Source organism: Egretta garzetta, unplaced genomic scaffold (assembly GCF_000687185.1).
Source record: "Egretta garzetta isolate BGI_Z169 unplaced genomic scaffold, ASM68718v1 scaffold598, whole genome shotgun sequence".
NCBI classification, from domain to species: domain Eukaryota; kingdom Metazoa; phylum Chordata; class Aves; order Pelecaniformes; family Ardeidae; genus Egretta; species Egretta garzetta.
The window spans coordinates 3,131,479-3,150,097 of record NW_009260621.1 but is presented as its reverse complement, the minus strand read 5'-3'; the positions used below and the strand labels follow the sequence as shown (position 1 = coordinate 3,150,097).

Below are 18,619 nucleotides of genomic sequence, written 5' to 3'. Positions count from 1 at the left end.
AGAGAGACTGGTGCTGCCACTCTTGTTAGTTCTAGGACACACCGTTTCCCACTCATGAATAATTTTATACGAAACCTGCGTCTGAATAACTTCTCTTGTGCCCTGAACTTCAGCAGCCCTGGAGCAGACACCCTCCCCAAGCTGTACCAGCTTGAAACAGTTCAGTGCTTGGTACCCTGCACTTACTGAGATGGTTTGAAAAGCAGAGCAATGTGGATTGCCTTTTTAAGACCAGGGTTACTCCTCCAGGAGCAGCAGCCTGGAGGCACCTGCCCCAGAGATGGATCTCACTGGCACCCTGGGATTTTCTGTTCCAGGGCCATGTTTGTCACCCCCAGTGCTGGCTGGTTGTGACTGACAGCCTCGGTCAACGTACGCAAACACCCCGCTCCCAGGGGCTGTCCCATCTGCGTAGGGCTGACTGGAGTTGAGCGCTCTGGCTGAGAATTGCACTTCCCACCAGCCTTGCTCAAGCTTGGTCCTTAGAGAAGTCACCAGGTCCGCACAGAGGAAAGGCTGCCTGAAACTTGGCCCCTATTAAACTGAGCTTGCATACTCCTGGCTTACCGGCAATGCTGTGTTCAACAGGGTGAATCCAGGGCAAACCAGCCCTCACCGTGTGGCTCTCCACTGATGTTTGCATTGCCACTCACTTCTGCAAAAACCGCATGAGAACCAATACGGGTGGTGCAGATGAGCGAGGTCCGGACACATCTGAAGTTTACTTGCTGCAGCAGAAACCAGGAGAGCTGAGCCTTGTCCACCCTCTCCCACCTGCACACGGTCTCCCTGCAGAGCAGGGATGGCACTGATGCCTGGAAAGAGGTCCTTAGAGGTTCCTCACGTTTGGCTGCTGAGTGAGCCAAGAGCAGCTGGTAACAAGCAACACCGCTAAACTGGGGTAGTAGACAGAAATCCAGATTGAGGAAAGCCCATTGCTCATAGCAATTCACAAATGAAAAGCAAACTGGTTTGTTTTTTTTTTTAAATGTATTTATTCCTGAAAGTGTACAACTAGAATATAAAAATATTCCTTGGTGAAAGCAAAAAAGAAAAGGGTAGGAAATGAATGCCAAGTGAAAAACATTTGCATGTGCCAGGGGAAGAAGCCTCCAGAGACACAGCTTGGAGACTCCTCAAGTTTGGAAGTTAAGGTCATATTTCTATTTTACAGAAATTTCCTATAGCAGATTCATAAGTTACCTCATTGTGACTCATAATTCGGTGGAATGGGTTTCTAGTTTGTTCTCTTTGAGAACCCAATTACTTCAAGTGCATCACACCAGTAAATGAAATCAGTGTGCTGCTTTATTTATTATTAGGCATTTGTTTTTCCTTATGGTGACTGCATTATAGCTGCCACAAGTATGCAAACGAGCTGAATTAAACCAGCACACTTTCTCGAACATTTCCTATCTCTCTAAGCCTTGGTATTTTACATGTTCTCCAATACCTGGATTTTTCTGACTAATGAACTCTTCCATTTGCTAGAAAATATTGAATGCAATTAGTACTTCAATGCACAGCCTCAGAGTATACCGTCCCTAGCAGCTAAGCACTGTCAGAGAGCCCAGTGCTTGGCAGAAGAACTAGAAATTCAAAAGATAAAAGGGAGATTTACACGCACTCCCACCAAGGCCTGCTGCAGAATTTAATTGGCAAGGTTAGCAATAAAGGGGCTGCAGAAAGAACCACCGAGGTTATGGCCCCAGTGCAAGTTACACAGCAGTAACAAGTTATGATTCTCAGGCTTAAAAATTAGAAATTACATTTGGTTCCTCACCTCGCACTCCCCCATGCCAAGCTGCACAATGTGTTCTGATAAGCCAGCCTATTCCTTTGCTCTTCTTAGTCCAGCTTTATCTCTTCAAGGGGAGACACAAATCACTCCATCCAACCCTTCTGCAATTTCATCCAGCTTCTGCCTGCACTCTTCCTGCAGCTGCTTCAGCTCTCTCTCCAGGCTGGCCTCTCTCATCTGCAGTTCTCTGATCACCTCTGTAGCACTGACAGCTGAAACAGGCTCCTTGGCTACAGACCTACTGAAGCCCGTTTTGCCAGCAGGATGTTTGCTTCTGAACACCAGTCTGCACGAACCATGCATTTTATTTTTTTGGGGAGCACAAAGGCATGCAAGATCTAGCAGTTTTAGTTCAACACTTTCATGTATCTTTCTAGCAGTGGCAGAGAACCACTCCTTCTGTAGTTCTTCCTCTCTTGTTTTCACCTGTAGAGAGAAGGAAAAAAAAAAGGAAAAAAAAAAAAAGAGTATGGTAGATTTTTGGGGGAAAAAAATCTTCACACCAGGAAACAACAAAATGTCATGTTTGGACTAGGACGTACCAATGAGAAGAGAGACAACTGTGAGTGCAAACCTAACTGCACGACAGTGAAAACCGAATTATGCCAACACGTGCTTTTTATCAGGTAGCAACCTCAGCGACCAAAAAGCTGCCTGTAGTAGTTTGTTTGCAGCCTACCAGCCCCTCCACGGATGACTAATACACAAGGGCTCTGCACGCTCCCCTCTTACCGAGGAGTGGGCGGTTGGACTTCAGAGCAAAACACATGGAGCAAAAAGGGAGACCCAGCAGAGCGACCTTCATCACCGTTGTGCAGCAAGCCACCACGTTGTCATAACAGATTAATTGCCTCACGACTAACAGTGTTAATTCAGTTTGCAAATGCTTTCTGTACTTGGCAATGCTAAAAAGTAGGGACGACAACTGTAAGCTAGAAATTCCTTAATTCTCAATTCTCATTATGGGGTAACAAATAGGAAAAGGAAAATAACAGAGCAGAGACAAAAAAAAAGTAGAGGCTAAGACCGAAATGAATACCAGGCAGCACGCTTTCACTGAAGATAGGCCCAATAAAACAAAGCTTTTCTTGTGACAGGATCACAGTCTGAATGATAAAAGCAATTCCATATACTGGGATTTCTCCAAAGCATTTGATTTAATGTTCTCTAACAATTTGATTTGAGGAACCTGCAAGATGGTAATTGCCTTGCCAATTATACTAGTGGATTAAACATGAATTCAGTGACTCATCTCAAAATGTACAGAAACATCCATAAGAACAGGTACCCTGCGCTAAGGGCTTCAGGGAAATGGTTCGTGGTCCAATGGCATTTTCTGCTTCTGCTACGGCAACAAGCCCCCAGATTAGCACAGCCAAAAGGCAGCGAAGTTTCAGAAAAGCGATGCTGCCTCTGCAACCTGCACAAGTTCCAGAGCTCTCCTGGAACTCATGCGCAGTACTGGAGCTCATGCTTCAAAAACAACACAGGGGAACAGAGCAGGATTCAGAGAGGTCACCCAGTGACTCACAGCCCAGAAAACAAGCCTTATAGTATGAAACTTCAAGAGCTCAAACTATTCCGTTCATGGAGACAGATCCAAATTTTTTTTAGATCCTAAAAGAAAGCTGAAAAGAAAGTGGTGAGAGACCAGACTTTGCTGACAAAGCCGTACAAAGATCAAATGGATGAAAATTTGAGTTAGATATTCAGCTTCAGAATAAGACATTGTTTCCTAGTGTGGGGATAATGAACCATGAAACACTTCATTGCTGCTCCAGGGATGAATCCCTTGGCCAAAGCTCAGCTCAGGTCAAGCTCAGTACTAACGATACCCCCTTCGAGCCTTGAAGCTGCTCTGCAGCCTCTCCCTTCCTTGCCCACGGGTGAAGCCGAACAGCTCTTAAAGGGTCTTAAATCTGCAGATCTGCATTAAGATATTGGTAACTCACATATTAGGGCTTTGACAAGTTCCCTGTAAAGTCAGGGATATTTTGGCATCTCTCTGAAGCGCCAGAGATCAGTCAGAGCTCAAAGCAGCGCCAGCTGCAAGGACAAGAGTCCCAAGGTAGCAAAGCCCCCCCAGCCTTTGCCACTGCCAAGCTCAGGGTCAAACCAGCTGCCGTACCTGCAGACAAAAGGATTTTTTTCCATAGATCAGTAGGGAGGGTTTCACGACTGAAACAAATTCAGATGCTTATGAGGTACAGGGGATCAGACTACGTTCTCTCACGGTGTGCACGAGGGCTGCAGTCACAGTGAATTTCCCCACTGACACCACATTCACCAGGGCTTCACGTGCTTATCCCATGTCTTTCATCAGAGTATCTTCATGAGTTTTGCAGACAAGTAATCAATCCTCTCCATAGTCTTCTGATGCATTATCCCCCCCTGCCCCCACTCAAAAAAGATTAAGAAAAATCAATCAAATCAGAAAAGGAGTAAATTTCTCTGAATTTTTCCTAACACGTTAAAGGCTTTATCGATGCAGAACCATCTGCTAAAGGAGACCTCTGTTGATTAAGGCATTTGAATACAGAGTTGAAGCTGAGAGAAGTCTATCTTTGCCTTTGTACAAGAACCAAAGGTCCCTGTTTATCATAATCCCCCAGGAATCCCAGGACATCTCTTGCTGTTGGCTAAAAGAATAGCCGAGGTCCAATTCTCTAACACCACTTTAGAAGAAACAAAACTGAAAAAATACATTCAATGTTATCTGGTCTCCCCACTGCCAATGAATAAATGGAAAACAATGTTTGCACAAAGTGGATTTAACACTGGAATCCAGGATGGGAAAAAATTTCCAATACTTACAAAGAACAAAATCACTCAGCAAACAGAGCCCACAAAATGTTATTTATTTTTTGCATTAAACTCAGGCAGAATACTAGTAGCGCTGTGTAAGAGGATTCCTAATGAAACATAGGTTTTCATACCCTCCACTGGCCAAAATTGGAGAATTTCATTATCCATTGTGCAAGGCACATGATGGAAGAGCAAGCTCCTCTCAGCACTATGTGCGCCAAGATCAAACGCATAGCAAGAGCAGGAATAGGAATCACTACACTAAGGCAAGAGCAGCTGTTAAGGACAAGGACAACAGCCTTACAGTCAGGGAAGCACAAGTACAACAAATTCTGACATCCGAGTGTCAAAAGGACGCTGCACATGTTATCTTCTGTAAAATGGGCCAGTATTTCCTGGGACAATATTAGCTAAATTTAACAGTGGGAATTTTCAAAATAATGAATATGAAACAAGAGAACAAGTTTAGCAAAGCGCTATTTATTTCGTATCAGCACAATCTGGAGATGGAAAGCTAGCTCCAGTTCTTTTTTGCGCCGTTCTTCCTCGTAAGCTCTGCAACCATATGTATGTCCACAAATACTCCTGTTGCGGTTTGTAGATTTCAATAGCTAAAAATTCTCTAAGGGTTACCTTCAAGTAATAGTCTTTACTCTTCACTCCTGAGCGCTTGTGAAAATACTCAATAACCTCCTCCTGTATGGCTAATTGATGCTCTTTAACAGCTTGCTGTCTCCCATTAGTCAGCACACAATGATTATTCTACACTGCAAAACAATCTCAGCAGACCACTTTGTATTAAACAAACATATTGGAAAAGATTAGGAGCCTCAGCATTTTCTGTCTGCCCGTCTCTATCCCACAGCTCTGCCTTTCAGTCTCAATCTACCAGCTGGGTGTTGAATTCCCAATTAGGTATGTAGTGCTATCTGACAACTGCTGCACCTCCTCGCCGAATAAATACAACAACACGATAATAATCGTTTCCACTTCTACAGAACCAACCTCGTCCCAAAGGGACCCAGTGCATTTTAAGAAAAGCCAAGCCAAGCATAGAGGGAATCAGCTGATGAGGAATCAGCATCTTCAAACTGACACGTACCCCGCTCTGCAGCGAGCACTGATCTGGTTAGCTGTTCACAATAGCACAACAGAGCAGTCACGCACAGACGCTGTAGCTGAGCCCATGGAAGTGTGCTGTCCCCCTGTGCGCCCCAGGGCCAACACACCCTACCAGGCTTCGTGCTCCCAAGACCACGATAAGCTAGCAGGAACCTCCCATGGTACACAAGTGTCCACCAGGGCTGCAGATGGACAGATGCCATGAGTGTACACTGACACAAGTACTCTTGCTGGGTTCCTTCTAGCTCTTCGCCTCACCGTGCCACCAACCACTGTCTGGGACAGGATAGTGGCCAAACCGCCCTGAGTCCTTCTAGATGGTTTCCTTTAAAATAACTTGAGTCTTCCAAAAGGCAACCATAGGTTTTCAAGATATATTAAAAATCAAAAGCTAAAGGGAAAACTCTAACAGTTTTCATGTTCTAAGAAGCAGCCAGTGAGCTAGCATAGTTGCAGATATGAGTATTGCATCTTAGATGATACAGACTGAAAAGGGGCTGAAGTGACAGATGGGCTGTGCTGCCCTTCCCAAACCTGGCACAGTGCAAAAGGTTGCAGTGTTCACAGACGCTGCTGGCAGATTCACGCACAGGAATACGCAAAGGAACAAGCACTGGAATACAACAGACCTCTTCAACATCAGCCAGAGGGTGGGCAAAACCAGGCAGCCTCTAGTTCCCGATGTGGTGGAATTAAGCCAGGTGGGACATCCATCTAGCATAGAAAGGGTTTCCCATCTCCCCAGGGACAACACTGTGACCGATGATGCTGCATTTCACAAAACGTTCAGGCTAAGGTCTGATTGAGGAAAATGGCCGAGCCAAAACAGAAGAGGGTGGGCCCAGTCCAGAGCTGGAAAGGGGCAGTGAAGTGAGGCACTTTCAAAAAACAGACTGAGCAGGCAGCTTGGCTCAGTCCCCAGCATGGTGGATTAACTTATGCACTAATGCACAGGAGAGACCTCAAGCCTGCAAACACCTACGCACATGATTAACTTCCTCAATACTTCCTCACCCCTACCTTCTCTGACATTTCTTCTAACCTAAGGTACCGCTGGCTGTCCTTTTCATCCAGACAGCTATCTCAGCCATTTTCAGTCCTGGGAATCTTCTGGCTTTGAATAAATTTTACAGCGATGAGTTCAGCGGGCAAAGCACGGAAAAGGTAACGCGTCACACATTTTAAATAAGCTGCCTTCCAGTTTCTTTGCATGTTCTGCTGTTTTGAGGCCAGAACAGTAATACCCAAATTCAGCTCCTTGGACGCCTGCTAATTTGTCATGTGGACAGTCCTAGTCTTTCAGCTGCCCATCTGGTGGAGGTCTACTTCTATCAACTGCTTAGATGACCTACACACTTAGCTCATTTGATCTCTCCTCAAAGAGGAGACCTTCTAGCCCTTCACAATTACTACTGTGGTTTTTTCAGCTCCCTCACACTTGCCTGCACCTTGCTGGTAACAAGCTGCCCAGAGCTCTGTCTCTCATTCCGCAGGGCTCAGAAACATCCCCAAGAGGCTGATCTGTCTCAGAGTTTTAACAGCTCACTAACGAAAAGTGCAGTAAAAATTATGCACAAAATGGTTCTTTTTCTGCTAAGCAGCAAGCTGGATGTGAATTTATTTGGAGAGAATTTTACCAACATGCAAGACATCCCAAAGAGATGCTAAGAGATCCAGATAACCACATCACATTATTTAAATCATTCCCAGTAACGACCTAACAAAAGTGAAAATCTTCCAAATGCTGGAAGTCAACATTTCAGCTTGTTAAAACTTCACATGGCAACCTGAAAGCCTCAGAAAGCAAAGGAACGTTCTGCCTCTCAGTTACATACTTGAATGAAGCCAGTAGCGAGAGATGATGCTTAAAATACAGCAGCAACGAAAGGTCCAAACACCTATTTCAAGGAAGAGAGTGGGGGGTGGCACAGGAGCATTTCCATCTTGTGATCGCATTGTTGCCACCTTCGAGAAAGGAGCAGCAACGAAATTGTTGGAGCTCCTTTTGAAGTGGATGATAAAGACCAGAATCATGTCATTACTTCTGAATTGCAATCTCTTCACATTATTCTAGGAGTTTTGCAGAAATGGCTTCAATAACAGTATTGTTCAGAAAAACAAACTGCACAAGCCTAGAAATGGCACATCTTCTGCCTCCGGTCCTATCTGTCCACTCATTCTCTCTTGTATTTCTCTTATGAATAGGGAGAAGACCCCATATGCATACAGCATGAAATACAAATTATTCTTGCCGTTCTGTACAGATACTACAAATAGCCATGCGTGCCTCTGCTGGAAAACACAGTGCAACCTGCCCCTTTGTGCTCGGAATCACAAGGAACAAATAGAAAAATCTCAGATCTTGTCTTTTTGGGTTGGGGAGCGAAAGGAAATTAGGAAATATGAATGGACGCAATAACCAAGCCACCAAGTCATACTGCCTTTGCTATCAGGGCATAATCACCCAACACCTTTCATAAACTCCTCTAGTTCCTCTGAAAACACCAAACAGCATTTGACTTGCAGAATTTTTTATTCCTAAAGGAAGCTCATTTCCAAGCTTTATTTTAAAGCGATCACATGTAAGATGACCCCCTGTACCTGCAGAAGTGAAATATTACACGCATGGAAATAAGTGATTAAATAGGGGCCAGAGTGCAGAGATAGAAAAGGCCTGCCAGGCCAGCCAGTGCACTCACCTGCCTGGCTCCAAACAGCTCCCCAGCACATTGCAATATCCCAAGCACGGGCACTGAGAGGTGTTCCCCAGGTTAGAGGAGCTGCCCAGAGCTCTCAATCTCCGTGTACACTGAGCAGACTCTCATTCAACAGACAAGCATCAATTATAGATAAAGATCTATAAGTAAAAAATGAAAGTGGGATAAGCACAGAGATACTGGCATCGCTCAGAGACTGCCAGCATGGATGCTGCGCAGAAATCCTGACAGCTGATCTCTGGAAACCAGGCGTGACAAATTAAGGCTAGTTTAGGAGTTTTCAGTTGCCAGGCTGGAATCCAGATCAGTCCAGGGTCTGAAGCTTGCAAACAGCTGTCTTTAGACAGTACAAGCCTGACTAACACTTTATAAATTATCATTATTTATACCTTTTGCTGTCTTACAGTTTATATCTAGTGTTTACTCCACCACCACCCCCTGCCACCCCCTGAGAAAAATCTTGCAGAACTGCAATCCCAGCTGACAGTATCTGGGATACAGAAAACAGGATAGAGAAGGATTTGCAGACTACTTTCAAGAAAGCACTCCTTCTCAGCACTGAAAAAACAGCACCAAGTACAAAAGGAAAGTGAGCAAAAGGAAAAAAAAAATCAGCAAAAGTATCAATAACATAGAAGGGGGAAGAACAGAGTCCATTATAAGCACAGCAGAATGATATGTAAGTATTAAATAAGTAATAAAAGTGGAATACAATAAAAATAGTCACAGGGATCCTGTAATTCCCATCCACAACCTCCCTGTGCTCCTCTACAAGAATTTCCTGGCTACACAACATGCATTCTGCACCTTGCTGCACACAGAGCAGCACTGAAAAGCATGCACCCTGGTCTGTCTGCGAAAGAAGATGCCCAGGCAGAGCTCATCTCAAGCATCGCTAGGGACAGCAAGAACTGAACGAGCCAACACTGTTGCTCTCCATGTTTGTCGCTGCTTTCTATCCAGAACAGTTACAAATAACCCAAGTGTTTTGTGTGCTTGTGCATCCCCAAAGGCATAAAAATAAAACCTCTTTCACGCACAAGTAGGGTGAGGGCTTTATGCTTCTTTAACAATAAACAAATAATAATTTGGCTAGGGGGGCAGTTTCTTTTAACAAAAACGTCTGCTTTTTTATTTTTTTTGAACAATCATGTTTAAGTGTATGACAAATGCTTTCCTTCCTGAGCTATAGACAGTGACCCATTCAGCCTCAGAGAAGCAGAGAAAGGCACCATTTCAAGGGATGCTGTGAATGCCTAAGAGATGGAAAATCAAATCCTGCAGCTCCTACTTCTGGGAAGAATTACAGAGAGGGGGGTGGGGGGGGACAGGACCCTGCAGAGTCTATGAAGTTCAAACATTTGCTGAACAGTGACTTCCAAGAAAATCAGACCCCAACCTTCAGAAAAACATCTAAAGGCATTTGCTGCTTATACAAAAAAGCCACAAGTTAAAGCCAAAGCAGTACCTGCCATCAGCTGTTCTGGAAACACCACAACACCAAGTAAGCAGGCGTTTGACTGTAAAAAAATACCTTAGTCTAATTTCAAATTCATGTCGTATAGTAACTTTCCCAAATGTAATTTCAAACCTCTAAGAAAGTTATAGAGTTAGTACTGCAGCTCTATAAAACTTGTCTCATTGAATCAAGCTTCTTTGCTGTAAGCTTTCAAGGTTTTAATTTTCTACAGCAATTTCTACACACTGAAGAGTAACCAGTTAAAAATGCTGGAAACCATCATTTTCTATTTTAATAGCTGAACACTTCCCACACTGTCCTGCCTAAACGAGGTTTCTTTCTTCTTGTGAGATCCTCTATGGTACACAAAGAGACTTGATGTTCTTCTGAAATAGCCCATTTAATACCAGTGCTCATACGTTTATGGATTTAAAGTCATAATAAACTGTTTGATTAGTCTAACCTACCACAAAGCACAGGCTACAGTACCTCACCTAGTAATTTCTGCAGCGTTCAACTACATTTTGGTAAGCTACAAGGTTTCTTCTAGAAACATGTACTTTCAGTTTTTTAAACACAGGTTCCAGCAGATCAAGAATCTGCCATATCACTGTGTTATCTCAGCAGAGAAATACATTTATGGTTAAAAATATGCCCCTTTTCAGTGAGTTATGCCTCAGACACTGGGTCTTCTCATACCACCTTTCATCTAAAGTCTTCTACCCTCAAAACTCTGCTTCTGTCTAAGAACTTGCAGAACACGATGCAGCTATAACTTTGCCTTGGTTAAATTACCCTTTTCTCACCTCTCAAAAAGACAGACCAAACAATTCCTTTATTCTCCCGCCTTTAATCCTTTCCAACCTTTCAACTATTTTCCAGTTGGGATGGTGGTATAAGTGGGGCCAAGACATTTCATTAAGCTCTGAATTGTGATCTATATCTTACCCGTCATTTAATGACCAGTAACAGATAGCAACACTTAGTTGCCAATAACCTAACAGCTTTTCCATGACCCATTACCATTACCTCCTATTTCACAAGGCCATGAAATGGAGAGGTTTGCACATATCTAAAACCTGATGCTGTAGCAGATCAAACTGGTCTGAGGTATGTGCATGCTAAACCCCAGCAACAGTCAGAAACTCAAATAATTTCTTTTGGCTTAACAATAATTATAACAGCCAAAGCAAAATTTCACCTTAATATAACTACTAATTTCTAACACTTGTTATTAGTCCAGCAGGAGGAAAAATCTTAGGCCTTTGGAATTGGTGACGAATAAATGAAAGGGGTGATCCCAAAGTAATATTAATGGGGGGCATTATTTGTACCATAAACTATGAAGACATTTTAGAAGGGTTGTAAAGCTGAGCTACAGCAACTGACAGAAGAGGTAATTATACAAGCAGCTGCATTCCAAATTTTGCCCGGATTTGCAATTTCCTGCAATTAGAGAGGAATGTATGCATCTCCATCTTATGCATTTTAAGCAAGACATTCACTATTCAAATGCTGGCTCCCTGGCCCACCTATGGTCATTCCAAAACCAACTGACACCAAAGCCACAGAGAGGACACATATCTACTTAATCTAGGAATAGGCCATCTTTTAACTGGGGGAGGAGTCCTCTGAGGAGAAACTAAAAATACAGTTTTAATACCAGGAACATACATAGCTGCATCTGACGAGAACAGCTACCACAGCCTAGCAGGGCACTGCTGCTCTGTGCTTCCTTTTATTATACATTGAACACTGCAAAGTACTTCATAAGCCTTCAGAACGACATCCACGCTGTTCTCCAATGGAAAGCTTTTAGATGGTGAGGAAGCACAGTAATGGAAAGTTAGAAGGTAATTAAAGCACTGAATTAGATCATTGCATAAAAAGGAGTGTTGGTTTGGTTTTTTTTTCTTTTAAGATAAACAAATGGGTCTGCATTTAGACTCACGTATCTAAATACCACATTGATAGGAGTCAGAAAAGTCAGTTTAGCTTAAGATAAAGCAAAACGATATAGGATTAAGAAAACAGGAAAAGAACATTAAGATTTTTCAGGGTCTTTACCAGAAGAATGCAAAGTATACCTCCAAATATCCATACGAAACACAGAAGCACATGACTGATAAAAGTATTGCCTGTTTGCTGAGCCTACAAATATCTATCACACAGGCAAAGCAAAAGGGAAATTAATCCTCTTAGGCCTAAAAGCAACTGAACTCTGTGACTGCTGTGCAGCAAGCCCGTGTGAGCAGGCTTGCTTACAGCAAGAGCTTCAACGAAGCTCTCCTCCTGTGAATGGAGCTGCACTGGATCCTGTCCTCAAAGAGATGCACAAAGAGGCAGTTGCTTCAAGGACAGCCTTCGGGTTGGATTGCTAAAAGACATACCTGAGGCAAACAGCCCAGAAGAAAGGCAGCTACGCTGAAAGCCACGAGACACATCCCTCTTCCACAAAGCTACCAAAAAAAAAAGTTTCCTATTGTATGGATATTTTCTGAACTCTGTTCCTGAGTTTTTTGCATGAGTAATTTGCTTTTCCAGTGGTTAACTTTTGAGGAGAACAACTGAACTCAAAGGAAAAAAAAGAAAATAGATGGGAGTCAAAAATGTAATGTGATTTTTCTATTGCAGCAACTCTGTGGGCAGAACCAGCCAGGGACAAATTTTAAAATAATAAATGGTCTTCAAAGAAATCAGTAATTTCTGCATCACCTCTGTTCAGCTAAAGAGTATGCCAGCGATGACAGCACAAAGACAGCAGGCATGAAGCATCAGCGAGAGCATACGAGATGGCCAGAATCACTGTGCTCTGGAGCCAGGAGTTCATCTAAACCTCTTCAGCTACTTCCCGAGAAGATACGCAAGCCTGACACCCCAGTACAGTCCTGCTGCTCTCAGGAGGGTTGGACAGCTCCAGGCGTGAGCATGGAACTTGCAGATTCTTTACCATCGACTAGAAGGAGACACAGTTCCATCTTGTGAAAGTCCCATATTCCACACAATTCTGAACGCGCACTGCAGAGAATAAGAGATAAGCACCTGTTTCCTTCTCCAGATTCTAAATCTTCAGCATTTTACAGTAATGAAAAAAAAAAAATTCCATTCTAACAGCCCAGCCTTTTATAATGCATTTCTTTTTAACTACAGTTTTATCTCTAGACTTTTCGAAAACCTCAAATTCAATTAGAAGATCACACAAATTAATGTAGTAATAGGCACATACTGAAAATATATGATATGAAAACCAGAGTATGTCAATGTAAGTAATTTAGATGCCTGCAAAAAGGCTGCAATGCTGCTTTGAAAAAGACCTTGACAACTACAAATTGCAAAGGAAGGCAACGGACAAGTATTGCTTCGTATAATAAATTGCTCACTTATTTTTCAATTTGTTCTTCCAAACTTTTTTCTTGGGCAGCAGAGACAAACACTGATGATATGAGATATCATCTCAGATCTAAGCGACTTGCTGAGGCTTGGAGGGCCCCACTTTGTTTAAAGCAGAGCTTTATCACTGTGCAACATGAAAGTAGCCACTTTAGAAACAGAGTGCTCCTGTGACTTGCACTTCTCTATTATTCTGCTTCAGGAGAACAGGATGTGAAACAAATTCAAGCAATGTAGTCCCTGTATATACAGCCAAAAAAAAAGGAAAGTTTATACAAACCACTCCTAAAATATACAGATGAGAGGAAGGTATTACCACCTTGTCATACGGATTTCCAGAAAAGGGAGTCTGTCATGCAAAAATTACAAGGGAAATGAAAAAAAAAACCACAAAAAACAACAAACAAACCCCAAAAAAACAAAAAACCACAAAACTCCACGACTTTTAGGAAGTTTCTTCACCCCCCCAACCAGTTTGGTTTTCAGTTAGAAAATACTCCCTTGTCCCTTCCAGGGGCATTGCACGACCACTGCAGAACCTCCACCATCACCCAGACCTGCAGCTCTTCTCTCTGCTTTTGGGGGTGGCATCCAGAGCAGCAAACATCACTCCAGCAAGCCAGCCTACCCTCAGCTGTGGCATGAGGCAAATAAACTTTAACTTCCAGGTGGAGATTTGTCTACATAAAACATTTTCAGAGTTTCAGTGAAAAACAGACATTTTCTAAAGCCACTACTCTGAAAATGCAGTTTTTCTTACTAGCTCAGCCTTGATGGTAGGAGTAGCAGCTGCAGGTGGATGTGAAGCTGCCGAAATGGCTATCATGACTTTTGCAGCAAAGGCCAAATCCCCACAGCTAACCTGCAAAGGGAAAAATCAGATAGCACTCTCAGGGTTTTGAGAGAGCTGATAAGATGAAGAGTTAAAAAATAGTGAGTTCTGAGCTCAGAAGTGCACTAAAGCTTTATTTAGATGCATTTCTGGCTGGGAAGAAGAGATGTGACTATTAAATTACAGATTTACTTTTATGTCAGCTCTTCTACAAGCACAAGGGATAAAGCCACAGAAATGAGTTGGATACTTTTTTCTCTTATTATCAAGTACCCTCAATTTCAGGGTAGACAACTAAAAGAACAAGGCCAAGGTTTTAAGAAAAAAGGAAACTTAACTTTAAGCTTTGAATGCATTAATGCAAACAGTCCTTCCAAAAGCACCTCTACTAACCCACCTAAAAACTAAGCAGCATTGCAAAGTACACAACACTTGTAACTCCTGCTGACTGAGGAGAAACCCATCCCGACAGTCTGCCCAGAGCTGTAAAGCAAGCCAGATACCTCCTGGAAGTTACTGTCCCCAAAACCTACTCTGAAAGGTTCAGTAAAACATACTAATAGCGTTTCAGGTAGAGCTGCTATAAAATGCAGCCACTGGCTATGGTGTTTAGTTTGGCCTCTGTGAACCAAAATTAGCTACATCCCCAAGACACTGCCCTTAAGGAGGACAACATTTGCTGCAGCAGCTCACCACTTGCAAGAGTCTCAAAATCCAGCAACCTTGTGGTCACAGGTACCTCAAGTCTCACCCATCAATCTCCAACCTTTTCACATTCAAAGGATAAAGGTGATGCTGGGACCTGCTGCCATCTTACACACCTTGCGCATCTGAGTCCTACAGGCATTCCTAGTCTTTGCCCATGTTTTATTGCGTGTTTTAACTGTGAGGACATAAGTACTACACTTATTTCTTAAAAATGCACTAAAACATTTACAGTGGCTACAAAACACTTTCTCTCATTGGAATGGGTTTTTTTACAGTTTATTGTTAAATAAAGCTCATCTAAAATTTATTGGAGTATAATTCTTCAGCTGCATTTACTACATGTTTCATTGCCTTGGTCGGTATCCAACATCTTGGCAAATAATGCGAGTAAAATATTAACACTGGTTATTGATTATACATTAACTGATCCTGTCACCTGAGCAAACATGCTGCATTTCAGCAAAGGAAGGGAAAACAGCATCTTTTGGGAAGGAAGAAAAACTTTCACCCATGCTTACTTCAAACCCCAGAGTTCTGCACACAGAATAGGAGACAGCGCTCAGGTTTTTAATGTTTCCCTCTTCCCTAAGGAGCTGGAGTCTTTTAGAATATATAAGCCCCATGAAAAATGTCAGGCTGGGTAATTTATTTTCAGTTACAGTTCTTGTGTGTGTTTGAAATCGGTTTGCTGATTTAGCAACTGGTACATAGAGTGTCTCTGTCTCTCACACAGTTCAGCACTCATTCAGCAATCTGCACAGCAAGTTGCATCTGCAAACGAAGAATAAATCTTATCTTTTTCATCTTTTTGTACGCTGCAAGCTTAACATTGACTATTCAAGTCTGACCAACCTGCACAGAGTTCTCAGAAGCGAGCAAGATTCTTTCAAAAATCTCTCAGCTCTGCTTACCTGCAGTAACTTTTCACGGGCATGCCAGCCTTAAACCAGCCTAACTAGGGGCTTCAGGTCTAATGCAAATGATAAATCCTGCTGTTAAGAGGAGAACTAATGCACAGAGATGCCTTCTTTCTACCTTGCAACACAAGAGAGAGCACACTGACCTCCAAGAACAATCACTCAGATCTCCACTGCAGTCTCTGTGGGCACTTAGCAGAAGCAGGCAGCCTCAATCTCCCGCTAGGAATATTGATAAGTAACAAATAAACCAATGCAAGAAAATACATGAGCAAAAAGTGAATACAAACATTAGGATCTTACTTCCTACTGTTTACAGCAGATCCGTGCTTTCTAATAACCTAAATCTGCTAATACCATGGCAGTCCCATCAGCAGCAAATGTAATCCCACGTTCTACTAAGTAAGAACTACACATAAAAGCCATTAGCCTTGTCCCTCCTTGCCATCCTCCTGACCACGTTCTCCATTGCTCCCTTTGATGGATGTTTCTGTTCATCTCTGTGGGTTTCCTCCCCCTACCCTGGCAGCTGGGCCCAGCCAACCATGCATTTCCAAAAGCTGCTCTTGTGGCCTTGCTAGTTCTTCAATTTGTTTTTGCATGAGAAGCTCCACTGACAGCTGCTTGGTGCTCCAGATGGAGGGTTGCAAATACAAAGTGGAACACAGAAATGCTCTGGGACCGGGGAAGGGGCAGAGGAAGGGAATGTGCTGACTGAGGAAATACATGACACTGAACCATTCCCTACCACTCCTCCACTTCCTGCACCCCAGCCAGCCAGGATAATTAACTACTTGCTACACTAACATCTTCATTTAGCAGAATGCATATTAGCAGAAAGCCCAGGGAACTAGAATAAACAGCAGAAATAGCAAAGATGCAGTGTGAACAGTTTGCTTTAAAAAAAAAAAAAAAAATAGCTTTTGACAAGCCTTCAGAGAGTTCTCCAGCAAGAGCTCAGCTGTCCCTTTGGGTTTAAGGCAGCAGAAACACAAGCTGGCCCCACACCAGTGGACGAGAGAACGTGGCACATCAGGACCCAATCCAATCCCCGCTGTCACCCCTTGCCATTCACACGGTGGAGAAAATGAGACTTTATATTTCCCTCACCTGCATACATACACTGCACGTGCCTTTATTTTCATGTAGGTTAGTCTTACTAGGGTACCCACAGCTCCTCATCGTCCCTCTCCAATTCATTACAAGGCTTACAGAGAAACTTTGGAAGTGCACTTGTTTGAGTAGATAAAACTCAACTCAATCTCAGTAATGAAAACAAACAAACAAAAAAAAAAAAACAACAAGTAAAACCAGAAGTATGTAGGACTATGTTTCAGCATCAGCCTCTGGAGCTGCTTCCCTACTTCAAATAGTGAAGCCTTAAATCAAAGCCCATCAAAAACCATTCAGTCTTTTATAAATATAAGATCCTTAGAAAAACAATTCTTTTTATTAGAATCTACAAGGTCTCCAGCAGTGTGCTGTGATGAGCTGGCAGTGGCAAAAAGTTTGAGCGAATCACAGGACTCTTGGGATGGAGTGAAAGCCTCTGCATTTCAGTCCCCACCATCCCCACTTGATGGGGTGTCCCAGGTCATTCCTGCCACCACTGCTGACCACCCCTGCACCTCCCTTCTCCCCATCAAGAGAAAACAAAAACATCCCCTCTCCCATATAGCCCCTTCCCAAAACACTATGAATCCAAAGGGTGTCTCTTCTGAAATGGGCATCCCTGCACCCTGCCATCCCTATCAAGGGTGTGGGTACAAGAGTCAGGGGTTACTGAATTGAAGAGGAGGTGACCGACCACGAGAAAAATTACAGAAACAAAGACAAAATGCAGGTTTCAGCGTGCTCTGCCACTGTCATTAAGGAAGTCTGACACGGGCCAGGGATTACAACCTATTAAGTCTCGACTCTGGGTACTCAGGTACAACGTCAGCCGAGCATGCAAGCACAGCCACCACTATTTCTGGAGAGGACTCGAGTGTGGAGGGAGCATGTTCAAGCTCAGATTAATGGCTCTCAGTCTTTTCCAGGCCATGCTTCAGAGACGTACGCATGAGCAAGCTCCATCCCATCACATCACCATCTCAAAGGAGTCTGGCTTGTTTTCAAATGCCAGTGGACCCAGAGGATCCCAAGATACAATATCCCAAGTTTCCACAAAAGCTCGGTATGGTGTGAGCATTTATGTGATGAAAACCAAAATGATTGCCATTTGGACTCAAACACTCCACATTCCAGCTTGTAGATGCTGAATGTTTAACACAGACTGAAATCAAATCCCCCTCTCAAATAGAGGAGTAGATAACATGAAATATTCAGAAAGGAAAAAGCAAACAAACAAGTTCTCTTCTGGAATTAGGAGATTTCATCTTTTACCGTTAAGTTTGTTTCTAAGAGGAGAAACATTTTTAAAGCTTAACCATTTCACTCACCTTTTTGATCATTTATAGATCCCCAAAATGTCACCGAAGAAATGACGATTATTTGCCCAGGACTGCATGGAAAAGAACAAAGCTAACAATAAGAAAGTGCCGTATTCAGATCACGCCTCTATCATATGCCTTCTCTCCTCCAAGATACTGAACACACTGCTGCCTAGAGATGGATATCAGTTAAAATGTCATACTCATCAGGGTTTCACAAATCACCCAAATCCCATGACAACATTCAGATGTCTTCTAGTGAATGTCCCTGAAAGGGGAAATGGTTTCAGAGTCATTCCAAGCACATAACCAAAGAAAGAGCTGGGGCAGGCAGAAACAAACAAAAGAAAATAAGGAAAGAAAGAAACAAACAAACAAAAGAAAATAAGGAAAATAAGTTCCTTAATCTTAAAATATTTAAGATCGATGTTTTTAA

General features: G+C 42.9%; 1 protein-coding gene across 1 annotated transcript in view; it reads right to left on the bottom strand.

Annotated features, from left to right (window-relative positions):
* Nucleotides 1-1,191: 1,191 nt before the first annotated feature.
* The window catches only part of TEDC1 (tubulin epsilon and delta complex 1), a 79,947-nt gene continuing 62,519 nt past the window's right edge, over nucleotides 1,192-18,619 (bottom strand). The window contains exon 9 of the mRNA XM_035900767.1: nucleotides 1,192-2,227. Coding sequence (XP_035756660.1) covers nucleotides 1,868-2,227 — 360 coding nt within the window. The 3' untranslated portion in view covers nucleotides 1,192-1,867. The remainder of the gene's footprint in view (nucleotides 2,228-18,619) is intronic.